Raw genomic sequence first — 22,710 nt, forward strand, 5'->3', positions numbered from 1 at the left:
GTTGCCCTAAAATACCAACTTTGGGGTAATTTTTACATAGTAAAAAACACCTGGAACAAATAGAATACCATTAAGTGCTGTGATAGAGGCGACCAATATCAAATGAACAAATCTTTATTACATGCCTATTTCCAGTCAGGTACTGCACCAGGAAAGGCTTCTGAAAAATGAAATACGTGTGGAGGTTTACAGAAGGTATAGAATCAGAGCAGGAAAGGCAAAAAGAACTGCTTGTTTAAAGCCATGGAAAGTCTGGGGGCATCAGAAAAACTAAAGTAGGGGGTATGAATAAACTTTGAGGAGCCTGAGGGAGGGGTGGGAGGGATGGAAGGGATAGATGGGGTGGAAAAGTGAACATCTGTAATACATTCATCAATGAAAATAAATAACGACTAAAAAAATTCGAAAATGTGATAAAAACAAAAAACTGAGATGAGGTATTCAGGGACCAGTTTAGTAACGATGTAGTACTAAAGAATTAGGATTTAATCCTGAAGGCAGGAGGCTGATCTGCATGCTTGTAATCATGCAGCTAATGTATCATTTATTTAATGACTGTTTTTCCCATAGGTTATTAGACTCCGAAAATGGTTATCTCACATAGAGCTTTTATCCCTATGGCATTTCCAGCTTTTAGAACGGTACTTGGCACAAATAAGGAGTTAATAAATATGTATTGAATGACTGAGTGGCCGAAGAACCATGTGAGAATTTCATAGGCATATGATCAGGTTTGTGAGCTAGAAAAATCATTCTAGTAGAGGTATGGAGAATGGTTGGGAGATAGGCAGGTGTATTAGCTTGGCTGCCGTAAGAAATGACCACAGACTGTGTGGCTTAAATAATAGACATTTATTTATTTTTTAGCTCTGGAGAGTGGATCCTAGATCAGGGTGCCTGTATGGGTTTAGTCCTGGCTTGCAGACATAGCTGCCTTCTCACTGTGTGCTTACGTGGTGTTTCCTCTTACTAATCCATCAAGAAGACCTCACCCTCCTGATCTCATTTAAACCTAATCATTACTTAATCATCCACCAAAGGCCCCATCTCCAAATAGTACCTCACTGATATTATGAATATCAACCTATGAATTTTGGGAGGACACACTTCAGTCTATAAGGAAAGGAGAAAACCCCGGTAGGAGGTGAATGCAATCATTCATCTAAGAGATAATGAGGGTGTGAACTAAAGTAGTGTTAGTACTTCTCCTAGGATATTTTCCCCCTACACGTTAAACTTACAGATTTTTCTTGAAGTAGTTCCATTTGCATGTTGCTTTTTTTTTAATGTATAAGAATTTTCAAAATTAAACCAAAGAAAAGATTTAGCATTTTAAAATTAACCACAGAATTTAGTAAACACATTACAGAAATATTTGAATATGAAATTGACATAAAGTTTCTACAGTGTTTTTAAAACTATAGTGAAAAATGAAACTCCTGCAGTTTCAATGTTTTAAGGGCTAATAATGAAAAGCTAACCTCAAAATACAAACTCATTTCACTTTTTTATATTTGGCTTTTATGTTAAACATAATAATGTTTAAAACTTTACATTTAGAAATGTTTATTATTTACAGCATATTAATCATAAAAGCCCCAAATAGCTAAAGCCATCCTTCTAAGTCATATTCTAAGTCAGAATATATAGATAATGCTATCAAGATGAACAATTCCCAGTGCTTCACTATTCCCAGTGCTCACATATTGATCATCAAGGCTTGAATAATTTGATCCATAGATTATTGCTGGCAACAGAATAATTCAGTCTCATTACTGAACCACAAAGCACATCCAAATGTATTTCCATAAACATTTGGCTACGATACAAGGTGATTATAATAATGTGCCCCAGCTCTGCTCAGAAACTTGAGGCGGACAAGTTGTCCCCTGATTCTGTCAGCCCAGGAATCAACAACTGGTTTTTGATAGAAAATTCTCTGGTTCACATACCAATAGTGATGTTTAGGACGAATTTTATACTGTCAGAATGAAACACAAGTAAGCTTAGCTCTGGCTCCTCAAAATGTTAAGAACCAGTGTTACAAATGTACCACTTTTTTTTACATTATGTTTTTACTTTTTTCTGCTTTTGAAAGAAAGTTGGCTCATCATTAAAATATTTGAAAAACACAAACTGCATAGAAAACTAAAAACCAACCCAAATCTTATCACTCGGAGAGGATCATGTAATACTATTCTCATGTATTTCCTTTCAGACTTAAAAAATCTGGGTTATTTTGTAATTCTGCATGGTTTTGTAACCTGCTTTTAAAAACTTATGTATTTAGATGTCATTCTATGTAAAGATACATCTATATTATCACTTTTAATAGCTGTGGAGTTTTTACTAGTACAGCGTGTCTACTGTGTTTACTGGACCAATACTAATTATAACTATTGCTTATACTTATTTAATGCTTACTATATGCTAATCAACTAAGGGTTTCACTTGTATTAATCCACTTGATCTTCACAACCCTATTATTTCTCCTGTTTCTTACAGAAGAGGAAACTGGGGCCCCAAGAAGTGAAGTAATTTGTCTGATCTCTTAATATTGGACATTTTAGTGGTGATCAATGCTTTGGTAATATAAGCAATGTTGTTATGAATATCTTTGCTCATGTTCTTAAAGGATGTCTTTGGGATACATTTCAAAAAGTAGAATTGCTGGGTACAAAGGTGTTCACATTTTTAAAGGCTTTGGTTACATACTTCCAAATATTTCCTTGAGGAAGAATATATTAATTTACACTTAATTCAACAGTGCGAATGTATGATTCCACATTTCTAATTCTATGTCTGAATGACAAAAATGTATCCAAATACTACTTTAATTTGCATTTTCACTTTTAGAAATGGAACTTCATTCTTAATGGATGTTTGTAAGCACTCTTTGTACACCACTACTAATACTGTTGCTGACATTTTGCAAACACTTGTTTACATGCTACATTTGGAAGTGCTCTATTTTTGGACACAATTTACCTAATTTCAGTTCTCCTGCAAGATGCTGTTTGTTCCAAATGGGATGCAACATCCAGCAGATGCTCCTTAAAATTTCGACATTTGTTAAATAAACGTAAGTGAAATTAGTAAGTAAACATTTTAAGTGGTTAGGAATCACCAATCAATTTCTAGTTCCATTTTTCAGTTTTCTTTTTTGCTCGGTTTAGGGGGGGCATTCTTGGGTTATGACACTTATTTTCCAACCAGCACAGCTGCCTACTGACTGCACAGTTAGTCAGTACCCACCAACGCCCAACGAGAAGCGTTTTCCAGGCATTCTGCAGCCGGGCGTTCGGGGAGACTCCGGGGAAGGTGCCAGCGAGACCTCAGCCCTCTCCCGGGAGCGCCCGACACTCCCCTCTCCAGGGATGCCAGCCCAGCCGTCCCGCTCACATGACTTCATCCAAGCAAGCTTGTCACCGGGGACAGCAAATTACTCTCAGCCTTGTTGACTCCAAATGCAGGCGTTCCCACCCCCCTCCACTGAACTACAAAGTTAGGACCACCCACCGAAGGGGGGAAAGGGGGTCTCGCTCAACACAAACGCGACCCCTTTCTTTCCCAGCCCCTTTCACTCCTGGGATTGTTAGTCGGCTTCCGCGCGCCTGGAGGACCCCGTACCCCGCAGACTGCAAACCAAGGCACAAGAAGAAAACGCAGGCATTATTGCCACTCTCCTGTATGACTAATCAAAAGAGAAGTCGGGTGGAGGGGACGCTTTGGTTGGACCTGTTTTGGAGGGGCAGTTTCTGGGCAGGTTCTGGTCAGGCAGCGCTGAGGTCACCCCGATTCCCGACAGGCTCCACGCGGGGGCCATTCTGGGCTCCGTAGCCGTGGCCGCCGCTGCCGCCGCTGTCGCCACCGCCGTTGCTGGGGGTCCGGTGAGGCGGTAGCCTGTCGCGGACCCCGCAGGGTCCGTGTCAGTCGCTGTTTTTGCCTGAGGGGTCCTCCTTCCTCCGCCGCACCCTGACTCCCGCGGCGTCGACGGGGAGTCCCTGCGGACACCTCGGCACGCGGGGGAGATGCCTCTCTTCGCCACGAACCCCTTCGATCAGGATGTCGGTAAGTGTTTCTGCCGCTCCCGGTGCACCGCCCCCCGGACTGCAGCCCGCTCTGCCCGCTCTCTGCGGGCGCTCCGGACCCCGGGGCCAGGCCGTCCCCCTTACCCGAGGCTCCAACCTTAAGAGTTCGGAGGAGGTCGCGGGCTTGGCGCATCCTCTTTGAAGGAAGATGGGACTCCGGGAGCCCGCGGAGTGGGCCTTGAGCCGGGACCGTGGGTTTGGGAAGAATGGCCCGAAGGGCTGCGGTGGAGAGAGCCCGGGAGGAACCGCTGGCGTGGCATCTGGTGCTGGGACCGAGCCGCTGGGAGAAGCGAGCTGGGGGGGCTGGGGAGGGGCGCCTCGGCTCCGGGGGGGGGGAGGGGGCGGGGATGCTGAGTCCGCGCTCCAAGTGGGGTTCTCGGCCACCGCTGAGGCCGAATGGAGGACCCGAGCTGCTGCTGCCAGTGGGGGCGCGGGCCGTGGGTCTGAGAACGCCGGCTTGTTTGGGATGTAGAACGCCCCTCCCCCCTTTTGTTTCGGAATCACTGGCGGTAGGTACCGACCGGCCGTACCGATTCAACAGGTTCGCTTTTGTTTATCTTCTTCCGGCTTAAGGGCATTAACTGCGCGGGTTGGAGTTTGCGAGCAGAGAATTTTGGGGTGATCTGACTGCAGCTGTTGTAGTAAAGAAAGGGGAAGGACAGCTGTGAGTGGAGTTGCCTCTGTATTTTCGTGGTGAATGGTGGGTGTCAGGCTTTGCCTTTTTAACCCTTCCTCACAGCGTATCACTGAAGCTTCCATGGAGATGCGGGGGAAGGCCAGCAGAGGGTTAAATCTGATATCTGCCGCTTCCGAGCTGCGTGAAGTCAAGGGCAGGCCACTTCAGCGCTTTGGGCCCCAGTATCCGCATCTTTAAAGAGAGAAAAACACATCCTCTTCATGGTTAAATAATATGTGTAAGTGCCTACTGCAGTGCCTTCATACAGTAGTCACCTAAATGATGGCTTTTTTTTTTTTTTTTGGTTCAAGTTTAAATGAATGTCCTAAGTACAGTGGATGGAACTTTAGAGTTCACCAATAATACTTGTAAATAATTAATTGGAAAAATTGCATTTAATCTAGTAAGCACTTAGCACACGCTATTTACCGGACACTCTTCAGTGACTTAAGAAATTGAGGTACTGATAAGACATGGTTGCTGCCCTTTAAGTAGTTTTACAAATTATTACATTAATTTCTAGGGCAAATACTTAAAGTAAAACAATTTCTTAATAACTGCTTCTTTCGTTTCCAGTACCTTTGTCTAGTTTTTTTTATAATCTAGCTTCCAGTTCACTTTTATATCCTACTGACTCTTTTAATGCACCTTTTCATTGCGATCAGATACATTTCTTAATGTTTTCTTACAAAAGGTTTCTTACAAAACCTTTCTCACTATCTGCAGCCACCAGTTCAAAGCAGGCTCCTTCTTGCCTTTATATGTTTGCGTCTTTTATTTCTTCTACCTTTCTACATGTCCTCATGATGAAAGGCCAGCTCAGGAATTGTTTCTTGATTACTCTATCCTAGGGTTTTTCAGTAGCAACAGTATGATGGTTTGGACCAGATAAATGTCTTTGGTGTATGTGTATGTGTTCGTTCTATCCTGCGCAATGTAAGCATCCCCGACAAATACCCACTAGATGCCAGTGGCACCTCCCTTCCCCAGTCATGATTTAAAAGATTTCCAAAAATTGCTAAATGTCCCTCAGGCCCACAAAATAGCTCCCAGTTGAGAACTGCTCTAACTTACCATAATCTCCACTCTTTTCAAAATTTCTGCAACACCGTTTATCTTTACCAAATTATTTGGCATCCTTTTTTTACGCTCCTTAATTATTTAATTACATAATAAGTGCTTAATATTTGTTGAATTGAGAATGTGTCATGTGAGCTTGCTAGATAGTAAGTTTCCTGAGTATAGGAACATTGTTCTGTTCCAGAAAAGCTTACTTTTTAAAGTTAGTCAGGTTTGGGCATTTTCTCTTCTCATGATCCATGTATCAAAATATTATGAAAAGTTATCTAAGAAGACCTGTCAGAGACTCCCAATAAATAATCCTTGGACAGAGTCTTATAAACTCCTATGTTAAATAGTTTACTAGGATAGCATGTAGAATACAGTATGTAGAATACATTTAACTGAGTATGTCAGTGGTATTAAAGTCCTCTCACTAAATCACTTGATATAATTATTTACCATTTAACATTAGTAAACATTTGTACTTAAAAATTATCTTCTACTTTATTCATAAACTGAAATGGTGAATAAGGAATTCATGAACTGATTTATGTAATATAGCATTTTATATAAAGAAGCAAAATACTGGCAATAGCTTTTCCCTTGAAGAAATGTCTAGACATGTTATCAGAATGTAAGCTCCACGAGGACAGGGATTTTTGTTTGTTTTGTTCGCTATGATGTTCCCAGCATGTAGTGTGTCTGATACTAATAAACATTCAGTAAACAGTTACTGAATAAATGGATCTCATTTTGGATATTTCTTGTGAAGTTCAACTCTTGAATTATAGATATAACTCATTCCATCAAGCTTTTATGTCAAAGCCCCTAGTGACTTCCATCTTGCCAAATTCAGTAGTCAACAGTCAATTCCTAGTCCATTTTTTTTATTGTTGATCTCTTAGCATTCCTCTTTGATATACTTTATTCAGTTGGTTTCCAGTACACCAAACTTTTCCTGATTTTCTGCTTTAAGTCCTTTTTAAGACTCTTTTGGCTTATCCTTTTTGTGACTTCCAAATGTTGAACTGAACCTGGAGCTCAGATCTAGAACTTCTTTCAAATTTTGTTCCCTTAGAGTCTTAGGAGGCAGTTTAGCTTAGCTTTAAGAATTCAGATTCTGGAGCTACACTGCCTGAATTCATTTTCCAGGTTTGCTGCTTACCAACAGTGTGACTTTGGTCTAGTTGCTTAGATACTCTGTGCCCCAGTTTTCTTTAATATGGAATATAGAGATAGTAATAGTTCTACTCATTCCTTCATCATTACCTATTTCAGTAGATGGCATCATTGGTATTTCCTGTCACTCTTCTCTGTTGTCTAGGAGCCATCATTGATTCTTCATTTCCTTTCACACTCCACATCCATTCTATCAGGACAGTGTGCCCTGACTGGGACGAACTGTGATCTCTTGGTTTCTAGGTTGATGCTCAACCACTGAGCTACGCCGGCTGGGCAACTTTTTTTTTTTTTAAATCTTCACCTGAGGATATTTTTTGTAATTGTTTTATTAGAGAGAAGAGAAAGGGAGAGGGATGAGGAAGAAGAGAGAGAGAGAGAGAGAGAGAGAGAGAGAGAGAGAGAGAGAGAGAGAGAGAGAAAGAGAGAAACATTGGTTGCCTCTTGTACACACCCTGACCCCCAGTCTGGGTAAGTGTCCTGACCTGGAATCAAGCCCACGACCTTTTGGTGTTGAGATGATGCTCCATCCAGCTGAGCCACAGTGGCCTGGGCTCTACTTTAAAATGTATCCAGAATCTCATCACTTCTCCTTGCCTCACCACTATTACTTTACTCCAGTCATCATGACTTCTTTCATAGACTATGGCAAAAGCTTTTTATTAGGCTTTCTTTGCTACCACTCTTACCCCACATAATCAGTTCTCATCTACAAAGCTCAGTGATCTTTGAAAAATGTCAGATAATGTCACCTGCTCAGCATTCTCCAGTAACTTCCCATCCCACTTACAAGGAAATGCAATTCCTTACTATGGTACCCTATCTGACTCCTTCCTGTATCTGATGTGATTTTGATCCGCAAACACTCACTTTCATCTAAGCCTCTTGGGTCTAAACACTCTAAGCTCATTACTGCCTTTGTATCTATCTTGTGCTGTTTGCTTTCCCAGGGATATTCTTCCCTCAGGTATTTGAAGGTCTTCGGTCACATCATTCAAGACTGTTCAAAACAGTTTATAAGAGAGGCTTTCCCTAACTACCTTCTGCAAAAAAAAATATTAATCTTTACCAACTCACTGTTTTCTTGTTCCATCTTATTATTTTGCAATATTCAACTACATTGATTGATTGATTGACTGTATGGAATATAAACCCCATAAGGATAAGAACTTTTTTTTTAACCCTTTTATTGAAGTTATTGAGGTGACGTTTAATGAAATTATACAGGTTTCAAGTGTACAATTCTGTAATTCATCATCTGTATATTATTTGTGTGTTCACCACCCCAAGTCAAGCCTCCTCCTATCACCATTTATTCTCCCTTTATCCTCTTCTAAGGACTTTTCATTTCTATCCCCAGTACCTTAGGGACAGAACATAGTAAGCACTCAATAACTATCATAGATCTGCAGTCTTGTATTTCTAAATATGTGTGTTTTTTGTGTGTTTTTTTTAATTGATTTTAGAGAGAGAGAGAGATAGACATTAGAAACATAAGTGTTAATTGATTGGCTGCCTCCTGCATGCCCCCTGCCGGGATCAAGCCGGAAACCCTGGGCATGTGCCCTGACCAGGAATCCAACTGGTAGCTTCTTGGTGCCTAGGTTGCTGCTCATCCACTGAGCCATACCGGCCAGGCACCAGTCTTGTATTTCTGTTTAGTGTTTTGTTATCACCTAAGAAAATAAATCTATCAGAAAATTGAACTTACCTTTCCTAGTCTGGTTCTTCAGCCATTATTTAGTAGTTTTATAATGTTCTAGTTAGCTTGACTTGAAACCCAAGAGGCATTTTGAATCATTCCCCTGCCTCTGCTAAATCATCAAGTTTTGTTTTTATAATAGTACATTTGCATTACTAGTCAGATTATTTTGGACCAGTTTGTATCCTACAGTTGGACATGTTTTTCCTTTGTTTTGCTTAGTGTACCCTGTCATAAACCACAGCTAGATTAATCTTCATAAATATTAATGTCCTATTCTCTTGCAGTATGGTGTAATGGAAGGACCTTGGGCTTTGGGTTTTTGTTTTTTCTTTTTTTTAATTCTTTGTTGTTGACAGTATTACATATGTCCTCCTTTTCCCCCATTAGCCCCTTCCAATTTGCCCCCCGCCCCCTGCCCCAAACCTTCAGCACCGTATTGTCTGTGTCCATGGGTTATGCATATATGCATACCCGGTCTTTGGTTGATTACCTCCCTCCCACCTCCCCTCTCCCACCTTCCCTCTGAGATTCTGCACTCTGTTCCATGCTTCCATGTCTCTGGATCCACTCCATTCATCAGTTTATTTTGTTACTTAGGTTCCACATACGAGTGCAATCCTGTGATACTTGTTTTCCTCTGACTGACTTATTTCACATAGCATGATACTCTCCAGGTCCCTCCATGCTATCTCAAAGAGTAAGAGATTCTACTTTTTTTTACTGCTGCATAATATTCCAGGATATAAATGTACCACAGCTTTTTTATCCACTCATCTACTGATGGGCACTTGGGCTGTTTCCAGATCTTAGCTGTTGTAAATTGTGCTGCTATGAACATAAGGGTGCATACATTCTTTCTGATTGGTGGTTCAAGTTTCTTAGGATGTATTACTATAAGTGTGATCACTGGTTAAATGGCAGATCCATATGTAATTTTTTGAGGAAACTCCATACTGTTTTCTATAATGACTGTACCAGTTTGCATTCCCACCAGCAGTGTACTAGGGTTCTTTTTTCTTCACATCCTCACCAGCACTTGTCATTTGTTGATCAGCTGATGGTAGCCATTCTGACAGGTGTGAGGTGATACCTCGTTGTCGTTTTGAGTTTATTGCTGTGTATGGTGTAAGGTGGTGGTCTAGTTTCACTTTTTTGCATCTATCTGTCCAATTTTCCCAACACTATTTATTGGAGACTTTCTTCACTCCACTGTATGCTCTTGCCTCCTTTGTCAAATATTAGTTGACTGTAATGTCTTGGGTCTATTTCTGGGTTCTCTGTTCTGTTCCATCCTATATAATAAAAGGCTAATATGCAAATTGACCCAACTGCAGAATGACCGGTCGCCATGACGTGCACTGACCACCAGGGGACAAACGCTCAATGCAGGAGCTCTCCCCTGGTGGTCAGTGTGCTCTCACAGGGGGAGTTCCACTCAGCCAGAAGCCAGGCTCATGGCTGGTGAGCACAGCAGCACTTGGCGGGAGCTTCTCCTGGCAGCGCTGAGGATGTCCAACTGACGGCTTAGGCCTGCTCCCCGCGGATCAGGCTTAAGCTGTTAGTTGGACATCCCCTGAGGGCTCCTGGACTGGGCGCAGGGCAGACTGAAAGACCCCCACCCTCCCAAATGCACGAATTTCATGCAGCAGGCCTCTAGTTGATCTATATGGCTTTAGGTTTAAATTGCAGCTGAAGCATTTGCTCTTAGTGGGCAAAGTATGGACTTAGGCAAGTATAGAACCCCATGAGTTCATTTTCCACCTTTGTAAATAGGGATAAAAATATTTAGCTCATGGAGTTATTATGAGGAATACTTACAAAAAGACTGATATTCTCTTTACTGGAATTGAGTATGCTTCAAATATCTTAAATTCAGCATGCTCAAAATCATACTTAAACTTTTCTTCTCTAGTGTGCTTTTCTGTTCTGTTGACTGGTTCCTTAGTTTACGTAGTCAGATACATATGTCAAGAATCTGCAGGTTGTTCTTGACTTCTGTAGTTGTAATTCTCTACATTCTAAACAGCAAGTATGTACTGTCTTCTATGTGGCAGGCACACTGAATATGCCCCCACGGATTCTGGTGTTGTTGTGTGTAGTCTGGATGCTTTACCTTCCTAATAGATTGGCTCCTTTTTACCTCATCAGCCTCACCTTCCACTACTTTTCCTCAAGGTAAAGTTCTTTCCTTGTTGGCTTTATGCTACTGTTTTTTCAGGTTTGGATCCTCTGTCCTGACAACCTTTCTCTTAATTAGTCTTTATTAGGGTTAGTTTAAGGGGCCTTTGCATGTAAAGCAGTTAGTTAGCACATTACCTGGCATATAATAATCAATAGTTACATTTTAGCTTCTCTTATAAAATTAGGAATACTTGTGGTGTCTGTGGATACTACTTGGATTCTAGGGGTGGTACCAGTTGTTGTCAAAAGATACTCAGGAGAAAAAAAAAGATATTCAGATAAAATTAAGCATACAGATGTGTTAAAGGTCTGCTATCCACTGGGTTAAGAAGTTATCCTCATTGTTTCTTTTTTTCCTATTTTCCCTTTCCTGTAAGCTATTCTTTCTAATGCTTTTAAGTTTTCATTTCTCTTTTGTGCTCTTCTCTTTCATTTCTCTTTTGATGCCTCCTACTTTCTGATTAGTAGAGCTTCAGATTGCTTTTCTTGGTAGATAGGATTTCCAGTGGTCAGGAGGTACAGGGAATTTGATGAACATTTCTGAAAAATTGATTTCCATAATCCCCAAAAGAGGACAGTTTAAGACTTGCTTTCTCCATTGATCATTTTTGAAAAGCATCTCTAAGCTGATTGAAAATCTTTTTCCTATAAGCATTTCTCACCTCCCTAAATCTTTTGACAGTCATAAATTTTGAAAAAGTCAAAAGAAGCAAGCTGCTTATCAGAAAAAAGTTCTCCAGTCCATTGAGGCTATTGAAATTTAAACGAGGCTGTGTATGTTATCTTCTGGGTATTGCTGGGCAAATTGATCAATCTCTTATTGAGTATTTGTGTAAGGATAATCTGAGGATGAAATGGGATTATTATGTTTTGAATTCTTTAGAAGCAAGTCTGTTTTTGTTGTCACTTTTCCTTTTCCCACAAGCCCTGTTTTGAGGGTCTTAGAGAGTAAATAGTTCTGACTTCATTTGCTATTCATAAAACCAGGTTGAACTGCTGCCAAGTAGTTTATATTCTTCTGGTTTAAAAAATATTTGTATTATAACTGAGAAGAATTCTGCTTGTTGACCTTGAGGCAGCATCAGTAAATGATATGAATGGATTTAGAGCTCTGAATGGGTTGCATTTCTGATCTGTCTGTATATGTATGCTTGAGTCAGGTACTGATTCTGTTTATGCATAGGAAAATAGCAAAGGTAGTTCATGAGTGTTCAGCATATCATCTGTTAAGGACTATATAGACACTCCTGGATATGACCTAATTTGGGAACAGTAAGATCATACTTAGTTATGATAATAGGTAACTTATATTTGATCAGACAGAGTTCTATAATTTCTAGTTATTACCTTTTTAATATAAAGTTTTAATAAGCATAACAGTTATGCTTTTAAATAAAGTGATGGGTTTTAAAATTTAAATGTGTTCTTTTTTGAAAAAATGCACTATGCTTTTAAAAAAAGTCTGCTTGGCTACCAGTCAGTAGGATGATGAATTAAAGGCATTACAGATCAAAGTAGTAACTTGCTTCCCTTTTCTAAGAAGTAGTAAATGGAGGATATTGTTTAGGATGACACACTGAGCCTTCTTGGGCTTCAGAGGGGTTGAGGGTCAATGGGGTAGGACTATGAGACTCCTCAATTAGAACAATTTCATTTGGAGTTGTGAGATATATATATATATATATATGATTTTCCATTATAAGAGTGCTAAATAATAAAAAGTTTGAATAGTCTTTGTTTCTGTTTCCTGGGAGGGAGCTTCTGAATTCTTAAAATTTCCTGAGTGAGGGGAGCATCTTTCTTATCCATGGTGGGTTCCTGGTACTAAACCTTAGTTTAGATACACTGAGCATGGGGGCTGGCACCTCCAGAAGGAATACCTTGTGATCAGAAGTTGGGGCTTTGAGTCTTATGATAGCAGCCCTGCCAGAAAGCAGGGAGGGGATTGGAAATAGAATTTCAAGAGATGTTCAGTCATACCTTAATGAGGATACTCCCATAAAAACTCTGGAAACAAAAGCTCAGTTGAGCTTCCTGTGGGTGATGTTAGTGGCAAAACTGCACCAGCATGTTATCAGCGATTGTGTTATTATCTGTGGAAATAGGGTGTCCACCGGTAGATCCCTTTCCCCACTGGGTTCTTGGGGTTGGGTCCTTGCGATATCTTGAGAAAAAGAATTTTCTAAGACTCGCATGGGAGGATGAGTGAATTTTATTGGCATGGAATTATATCCCTGGGTTTGCAAAGTCCCATTTCCCTTCAACAAGTCCTGGAAGAGGGGCAGCTGGGGATTTAGCGGAACTGGAAGCAAAGCCAGCATCCAGAGTTTCCGTTCCATGGTGGAGCTGGGTCTGGTGTAGCATGAGGCTAGTCACAATCCATCAGTCTATTGTGGTAAATAACCTGATTATTTACCGTGATATCAATTGGACCTTGATTCAGCAATCTCAGTACTTGAGGTCTTGCTAAGAAAGAATTCAGATTCCAATACAAGCAAAAATATATATAAAAGCCTCAGCGACCAAATGACTGGTTGACCGATTGCTATGACGCGCATTGACCACCAAGGGGCAGATGCTCAACGCAGGAGCTGCCCCCTGGTAGTCAGTGTGCTCCCACAGTGGGAGCGCTGCTCAGCTGACCAATGGGCGCCAGAGGCAGGGCTCATGGCTGGTGAGCACCGCTGCAGTGGCATGAGCCTTTCCTGATAGGGCAGTGATGGCAATCCTTTTGAGCTCGGCGTCAGTATTTTGAAAAACCCTAACTTAACTCTGGTGCCATGTCACATATAGAAATTTTTTGATATTTGCAACCATAGTAAAACAAAGATTTATATTTTTGATATTTATTTTATATATTTAAATGCCATTTAACAAAGAAAAATCAACCAAAAAAATGAGTTCACATGTCACCTTTGACACGCGTGTCATAGGTTCGCCATCACTGTGATAGGGACTGCCTGGGCACGAGCCTGTGGCAGGCATAGTGAGGCCAGGATGAGCAGGAGTGGTGTGCGCCCATCCTGGGCTCCTCCCTGGCCGCCTGCCACTTAGTGCACTACTACATCCCTCGGGGGATGTCGGACTGCTGGTTTCAGCCTGATCCCTGTGGAGATTGGGCCGAAACTGGCAGTCTGACATCCCCCAAGGGGTCCCGGATTGCGAGAGTGCACAGGTTAGGCTGAGGGACCCCACTGGTGCACAAATCCATGCACCCGGCCTCTAGTTTATTTAGAAAATCACAGAGGTAGAAGTGAGCCATCTGGGTTGCATGGATTCAAAACAAGTTACAGAGGCAAAAGAAGGGCCCTTGGAGGTTAGGAGAAAGAAAGCAGAGATATGCCTAAAGTAAGAAGGTATAGGTAGGGTGTGGGGGAGGTAGAGGGGGGCATTAGAGGGAAAGGGGGAGGGAAAGAGAGAGGGTGAGGGAGGATGAGGCAGGGGAGAGAGAGAAAGAGGGCACTGGATCCTTTGTCTCAAGGGCATTTAAGGGTGGGGATTTCAGGGGAGATCTCTTGGGAGGATCTCAATAGAATATTCATCACCTTTTCAGGTGTGTCCTTTCATGTTCTGTGGTGTCCACTGATTGGTTGGCACTAGGAGATCATTAGTCATTGCATCTGGTCCTGATATCAGCCATGGTATCCCTCTGTTTGGTTTAGCTGATTTTCTGGGCTTAGAGCTGAAACACAACTGAGGCCTAAATGTCATCTCTAGTTTGACCAAAACTCTGTCTCTACGGGCCACAGGCTCATGGCTTTGTTCCTAAGATTATTTGATTTAGGCTAGAACCTCATTGTCCCGAGGGCTTAATGCTTAAGGGAGTGGTCATGCCAGGGTTGTATGGGAGTCATATGAGGTTGTTCTCTAGCCCCTTTGTTCTTCCTCTGTGGATTTCACTACATGACTAGAAAAATGCTAGGGGAAGAAAGGTCAGGGGAGGGTCTGAATCACATAGGACTGGAACTAGAAGCAAAGTCAGCGTCCAGTTTTCATTCTGTGGTGGAGCTGGGTCTGGTGTAGCATCAGCCTAGTAACAGTCCATCAGTTCATTGTGGTAAATAACCAGGTTATTTACCACTTGACCAGTCATATGAAAGGTCAAGGGGTCTAAACTGCATGACCAGCCATATGCCAGGAGAGGAAGGGTCACCCTCTGGGGGAGGTTCTTGTTTTCCCAGTTGCTAGGTACCCAGGGCTTTCCATCTTGGTTACATTTTATTGTTCTTACTCTGCTCATGCCTGTCTAACTGCCTACTACAGTGACACATTGATGTGTCAGGAAGGTGATGCATCCTGAGGGCTCAGAAGCTTTCTTTGTATTTGGGACCCTCCCAGAGCTAGCTCTGTGTATGTCTTTATTGCCTGGTTCAGATTTGTATCTTTTCTAATAAAACTAATCGCAAGTGCTTTCCTGAGTTCTGTGAGTTATATAGTGATTTATTGAACCTGAGGGGTTATTGGAGGAATGCATGGATGGCTTTTCTCATTTGCTAATGGGAGTGGGGTTCTTGGGTACTGCTGGAATGAGCATACCACTGGAGGGTGCGATGTGGTAGAAAGCTTTATTTTCATGGAATTACATCCTTGGGTTTCCAAAGACCTCTTTCCCTTAATCCAGTCATGGAAGTTGTGCAGCTGTGAATTCAGTAGAGCTAGAAGCAAAACCAGTATTCAAAGTTTCCTTTCCATGTTGGAATTGGGTCCAGTACAGCACTAGGTAGTTGCAGTCGTCCATAGCAAGAGGACCAGGAGCCAAGAGAGTGAACTTTGTTTAGGAGATTAAATATCTCAAATCTTCCTGTGCTTGCAGTGGCCATGCCTGTTCTAGCCAGTGACCTGTTCCCACGTGTGACTGACAGATAAGTACCCTCCCTATGTTATCCAGACTTGCTGGCAAAGCTGTACAATGACATGCCTGTATTATTTGTCCTTCCCTTTGCGCCTTTCCAGTTATTCATAATTAGGTTAAATTACCTATTGCAGTTATGTGATTAGATTAAGTATTTATTGAACACAGAGACTGAAAGCATGGATATTGAAAGAATTACCCAGAGCAGAAATTGTTATTATTTTCAAGGGACTTACAATATGTTGTTGAAGCTTGGATAGCAACAGGTTAATTTGAATCAGTTATCAGTGGCCCCTGCTGAACAAAATTATACGCTGTTTCAATATTTGGTTTCTAAGTAACCCACTTAATTTTCAGAGTAGGGTTAGTTTCTCTTGTTTTCTTCCTTTCCTTCTACCAAACCATTTTTACATACTGGCTATAGAGTCTGTTTCTTTTTTTTTAATATATTTTTTATTGATTAAGATATTACATATGTGTCCTTATCCCCACGGTACCCCCCCCATCCCCCCCGCTCATGCCCTCACCCCCCCCCCCCCCCCCCGCCCACCCCCGGTGTCCGTTGGTTAGGCCTATATGCGTGCATATAAGTCCTTTGGTTGATCTTTCCCCCTTACCCCCACCCTCCCCTACCTTCCCTCCAAGGCCCGACAGTCCAATCAGTGCCTCTCCGTCTCTGGATCAGTCCTTGTTCATCAGTTTATGTTGTTCATTATATTCCACAAATGAGTGAGATCATGTGGTATTTATCCGCTCTCCAGTTCCATCCATGCTGTGGCAAATGGTAAGAGTTCCTTTTTCTTCTTCCTCTTCTTAAAGAATACCTTTCAGCATTTCATATAATCCTGGTTTGGTGGTGATGAACTCCTTTAGCTTTTTCTTATCTGTGAAGTTCTTTATCTGACCTTCAATTCTGAATGATAGCTTTGCTGGATAAAGTAATCGTGGTTGTAGGTTCTTGGTATTCATCACTTTGAATATTTCTTGCCACTCTCTTCTAGCCTGCATGGTTTCTGTTGAGAAATCAGCTGACAGTCGTATGGGTACTCCCTTGTAGGTAACTGACTGTCTTTCTCTTGCTGCTTTTAAGATTCTCTCTTTGTCTTTTGCTCTTGGCATTTTAATTATGATGTGTCTTGGTGTGGTCCTCTTTGGATTCCTTTTGTTTGGGGTTCTCTGCGCTTCTTGGACTTGTAAGTCTGTTTCTGTCACCAGGTGGGGGAAGTTTTCTGTCATTATTTCTTCAAATAGGTTTTCAATATCTTGCCCTCTCTCTTCTTCTGGTATCCCTATAATTCTGATGTTGGTATGCTTGAAGTTGTCCCAGAGGCTCCTCACACTACTTTCATATTTTTGGAATATTTTTTCTTTTTTCTTTTTTGGTTGGGTATTTTTTGTTTCTTTGTATTTCAAATCTTTGACTTGATTCTTGGGATCCTCTTGTCTGCTGTTGGATTTCTGTAGATTATTCTTTATTTCAGTCAGTGTATGCTTGATTTCTAGTTGGTCTTTTTTCATATCCTCCAGGGTCTCACTAAATTTATCGGCGGTTTCCATAAAATTCTTGAAAAACCTTATAAACGTGGTTTTGAACTCTATATCCAGTCGTTTGCTTTCCTCCATTTCTGTCATTTGTGACCTGTTTCTTTGTCTCCGCATTTTTTATGCTTCCCTGTGTTGGTAGAGTGGTTTTGTGTGCTAGGTGTCCTGTAGGGCCCAATGGCTCAGCCTCCCGAGTTACCTGAGGTGGACACTCTTGGTGCACCCCCTTGTGGGCTTTGTGCACAGTCTTGTTGTAGTTATGCCTTGATTGTTGTAGGATCACTGGGAGGAATTGACCTCCAGGCCAATTGGCTGTGAGAATCAGCTGTGTCTGCAGTGGGAGAACTTCTGTGCTGAAGACACCCTTCTGGGGCAAGACTTGCTTCAGTGGGGCTTTGGTGCTCACTGAGTCTGCGCCCTGAGTGTGTCCCTTATGGATCTGAGGAGATATAATCTGGATGGTCCCACTCTGACCACTGGGTACACTGGCTCTTGGATCTAAGGAGGTGCTAATTTAGCCTCGGCCTGAGGTTACCCGGCAGGAGCTAGAAGAGAACTGCGGATTCCCCTTCCTTTTTTGGAGTTTGGAGGTGCCCAGATGAGGCCCAGCTGTGAAGCAATGCAAGTTGCTGTGGGGCCTTGGGCCTTCTCTTGGAAGTTCTGGGTCTGTCTGGCCCAGCTGCAATTTTTTAGGTAATTTTCTGGTTGCAAAGGGCCGGGGCATTCATATGCAAAAGCCTCTGCCTCAGCCTGGGTGGGGCGTGGTCTCAGGGAATCAAAGGGCGGAGCAAGCAGCTATGGCTGATCCTCAGCCCTTCCCTAAGGGGCTGCGCGTCTCAGTGTCCCGGTAATTGCTGCAAGCACCTCTGAGGGAAAGCCGCCCTCAAGCTCTGAGTTCTGCCTGCTGCCAGACAGTCCAGTTTCTCCCCGCCTGAGTCCTGGGTCCCCAGAGACTTCCCAGAACCAGAGTTCAGAGCAGTCGTGAGCTTGTGCCTCCCTCCCAATTCAAAAAGACAGCCGCGTCCTCAGGTGCCAGCCCCTTTTCGTGCGCGGGAGCCTCCGTACCTCTGCACTTTACTTCCTCAGCTCCTCTGGCTCTCAGTGTGCTTTTCTCTTTTCTTCTAGTTGTAGAATTTCCACTCAGCCAGCCTTCCTGTAGTTCTGGATGATGTCTGTTTTGTCTTTTCGTTGTATTTTTGAAGTTGTTGTGGGAGGCAGCAATTTCCCGGTATTTACCTATGCCACCATCTTAGTTTCTCTGTTTTTTTTTTTTTTTTTTTTGTTTGTTTTTTCCTAAAAGTCTAGCTCTTGCACACAGCCTCCACCACTATCAATGGCCTGCAACAGAGTGGTACGTTTGTTACAGTTGTGAACCTACCAACATTCATCTTCATATTCAAAGTCCATAGCTTATACTAATGTTCACACTAAGGTTTGGAGAAAGGACTGTATAATGACATGTATTCAACATTATAATATACAGAGTAGTTTCATTGTCCTACAGATACTCTGTGTCCACCTATTCATCTCACTCTCCCCCTAACCCCTGGCAACCTCTGATCCATTTTTAGTGTCTTCATAGTTTTGCCTGTTTAAGAATGTCATATAGTTAGAAACATACACTATGTAATCTTTTCAGATTACCTTCTTTTATTTAATGGTATGCATTTAAAATTTGTCTTTTCTTGGCTTGATAGCTCATTTCTTTTTAGCATTAAATAATATTCCATTGCCTGATGTTACCACAATTTTACCTATTTCCCTACTGAAGGACACCATGGTTGCTCCCAACTTTTGGTTATTAAGAATAAAACTGCTAAAAATATCCATGTGTAGGTTTTTGTATGGACATTTTTCAGCTCCTTTGAATAAATAACAAGATGTATGGTAAGAGTATGTTTAGTTTTGTAAGAAATTGTCAAAATATCTTCCCAAGTATCTGTACCATTTTGCATTTTTACCAGCAATGAGTGGAAGTCCTGTTCCTCTATATTCTCACCAGCATATGCTGATGTTAGTGTTTTGGATTTTGGCCATTCTGATAGGTATAGAATGATATCTTCCTATTGGTTTAATTTGTAATTCCCTAATGACATATGATATGGAGCATCTTTTCATATATTTATTTGATATCTATAGATCTTCTTTGGTGAAGTGCCTATTCAGGTCTTTTTCCTGTTTTTTAATTGGGTTGTTTTCTTGTTACTGAGTTTTAAGAATTCTTTGTATTATTTGAATCACAGTCCTTTATCAGATGTGTTTGGCAAATAATTCTTCCCAGCATGTGGCTTATTGTTTCATTTTCTTTACAGCATCTTTCAGACAACAGAAGTTTTTAATTTTAATGAAATTCATATTATCTATTATTTCCTTCATGGATCATGTCTTTGGTTTTCGATCTAAAAAGTCATTGCTATACTTGGGTCATCTAGAGTTTATCCTGTGTTATCTTTTGGGGAGGTTTTTTTTCTTTTAAGTTTTTGTTGATTTTTAGAGAAAGAGAAAGGGAGAGGGAGAAAGAGAAACATCCATGTGAGAGTGAAACATCCATCAGCTGCCTCCTGCATGCCCCCTACTGGGGATAGAGCCTGCAAACTGGGATCAAACCTGGCAATCTTTGGGTGCACGGGACAACATCCAATCAACTGAACCACACTGGCTGGGCTCTAGGAGTTTTTTAGGTTGTTTTAAATTTAGACCTATGATCCATTTTGAGTTGGGAAAAACTGACATCTTCACAATATTGAGTCTTCTATCAGTGAACATGGAATAACTCACCATTTCTTTGATTTCTTTCATCATCAGGGTTTTGTAGTTTTCTTTATATAAGTCCTGTATATATTTTGTTAGATTTATACTTAGGTATTGCATTTTTTCTTTGATTGCTAATGTAATGCTAAATGGCCTTGTGTTTTTAACTTAAAATTCCTTTTGTTCATTGCTGATCTACATAGGAAAGTAGTTGACTTGTCTTTAGTGAATATATTTGACAAGTAGCATTATGTAAATTTAAGGTGTGCAACATGTTACTTTAGTAAGTTTGATGGTTATACTATAATATACTAGAGGCCCGGTGCACAAAAATTTGTGCACTCGGGGGGGAGGGGGATCCCTCAGCCCGGTCTGTGCCCTCTCGCAGTCTGGGACCCCTCGGGAGATAATGACCTGCTGGCTTAGGCCTGCTCCTGGGTGGCAGAGGGCAGGCCCAATCCCTAGGTGCAGCCCCTGGTCGGGCTCAGAGCAGGGCCGATTGGGGAGTTGGGGCGCCGCCCCGTCATGCACAGAGCAGGGCAGATTGGGAGGTTGCGATGCCACCCTCAGTCACACTCAGGGTAGGGCCGATTGGGGGGTTGGGGCACCGTCCCCTGTCACACTCAAGGCAGGGTTGATGGGGAGGTTGCGGTGCCACCCCCTGTCACGCACAGAGCAGGGCCAATCAGGGGGTTGGGGAGCTCCCCCCTGTCACGCACAGTGTAGGGCCAATCAGGGGGTTGAGGCGCCACCCCTTGTCACGCACAGAGCAGGGCCAATCAGGGGCTTGGGCGCTGCCCCCGTCACACACAGAGCAGGGCCCATCAGGGGTTTGGGGCGCCGCCACTCTCACACTCAGGGCAGGGCCGATGGGGAGGTTATGGGTCTACCCCATCACACACAGAGCAGGGCCCGTGGGGGGGGGGTTGGGGAGCTCCCCCCTATCAGGCACAGAGCAGGGCTGCTCAGGGGGTTGGGGCCCCGCCCCCTGTCACACACAGAGCCGCAGGGCGATCAGGGGGTTTGGGCACTGCCCCCTGTCACACTGATCCCAGTGCCGAGAGGCATATTACCCTTTTACTATATAGGATAGAGGCCTGGTGCATGGGTGGGGCCAGCTGGTTTGCCCTGAAGGGTGTCCTGGATCAGGGTGGGGGTCCCCACTGGGGTGCCTGGCCAGTCTGGGTGAGGGGATGTTGGCTGTTTGCAGCAGGTCACACACCCTTCAGGGTGGGGGTCCCCACTGGGGTGCCCGGCCAGTCTGGGTGAGGGGCTGAGGGCTGTTTTCAGGCTGGGAGTGACTGAAGCTCCCAACTGCTCCTTTTTTCCTTTTTTTTTTTTTTTTTTATTCTGGGCCAGCTTTAGCTTGAGGCTTGACTCCAGCTCTTAGGCCTCCGGCTGAAAGTAGGTTTCTGGCCTTTGCTTACAATGTTGCAAATCTGCTGGCTGAAGTCTGTCGGTATTTGTTACAATGTTTCTTAAACTGCCCGCTCAGAGGCCTGCAGCCGCAGGCGGGGAACGTTGGTTTCCTCTGTCACTGAAGCAAGCAAGCCTCATGTTAGTTTCAAGCTGCCTGGCTGCCAGCGGCCATCTTGGCTGACAGTTAATTTGCATATCTCGCTGATTAACCAATGAAAAGGGTAGCGGTCGTACGCCAATTACCATGTTTCTCTTTTATTAGTGTAGATTGTTGTCTGTTTTCATGATACTGTGCGTTAGATCTCTATGACTTATTTACTAGTTGTCGAAAGTTTATATCCTTAAACAACATCTGGTTTACCCTCCCAGCAATTGACTTTTGTATATTAATTAACCTTGTATTCTGCAATCTTGTTATAATCACTTATTAGTTCCAGCTTTTTCTTTTTCAACAAAAAAGATTCTTTTGGATTTTCCATATAGATAATTATGTTACCCGTGAATAAAGACAATTTTATTTATTCTTTTATTTGTGTGCCTTTTGTATTATTTTCTTGTCTTTTTTTGTATTAGCTAGGACTTCCCATATGATGGAGAAAAGGTGTGGTGAGATGGGATATCCTTGCCACAGTGGTAAATAAAAGGTTCCAAGTGGGCCGCGCACCTATGACACGAGGCCATAATGTATCTAAAGAAGCCATTATTTCAGGCACCTGGGTGCAGGTGGGTTGAGTCCGAAAAACGAATCAGCAGAGACTGAAGGGAGAGGCAGGTTTTTATTAATCCTTGCTGGCTGCAAGCTGTTCTGCTGATGTAAGGGTCGTGTCTGTCTTTGGTTCCTACTGATGCCAGGTGTCTTCTGGTTATCTAAGCTGTGCAGTGCTCGGATGCAAGCTTTCTGCAAGATACCTGCTAAGCACAATACATTTTCTCTGCCCTGTTTTATTCTCTTTAACCCTTTTAGTAAAACTTTCAGTTTCTCACCATTAAATATATTAGGTTTTTGTGGATGTTCTTTGTAATTTTGAAGAAGTTCGCTTTTATTACTAGTTTTCTGAATAGTATTCATCTTCATTTCACTTATACACACACACACACACACACACACACACGCACACGCACGCACACACACTATCCTTTACCTCTCCCTTCGAAAAACTTCTTTTAACATTTCTTGCAAAGGCCACTCTATTGATAATAAATTTCCTCAGTGTTTCTTTGTTTGAGAAAGTCTATTTCTCTCTCTTTTTTT

The 22,710-nt window shown here is 42.4% G+C and overlaps 1 protein-coding gene across 1 annotated transcript in view; it reads left to right on the forward strand.

Annotated features, from left to right (window-relative positions):
- The first annotated feature begins 2,247 nt into the window (after positions 1 to 2,247).
- Positions 2,248 to 22,710, forward strand: part of STAM (signal transducing adaptor molecule) — a 67,591-nt gene continuing 47,128 nt past the window's right edge. Inside the window, exon 1 of the mRNA XM_081091354.1 lies at positions 2,248 to 4,071. Coding sequence (XP_080947480.1) covers positions 4,032 to 4,071 — 40 coding nt within the window. The 5' untranslated portion in view covers positions 2,248 to 4,031. The remainder of the gene's footprint in view (positions 4,072 to 22,710) is intronic.

Source organism: Myotis nattereri (genome assembly GCF_964212035.1).
Source record: "Myotis nattereri genome assembly, chromosome: 1".
NCBI lineage: Eukaryota > Metazoa > Chordata > Mammalia > Chiroptera > Vespertilionidae > Myotis > Myotis nattereri.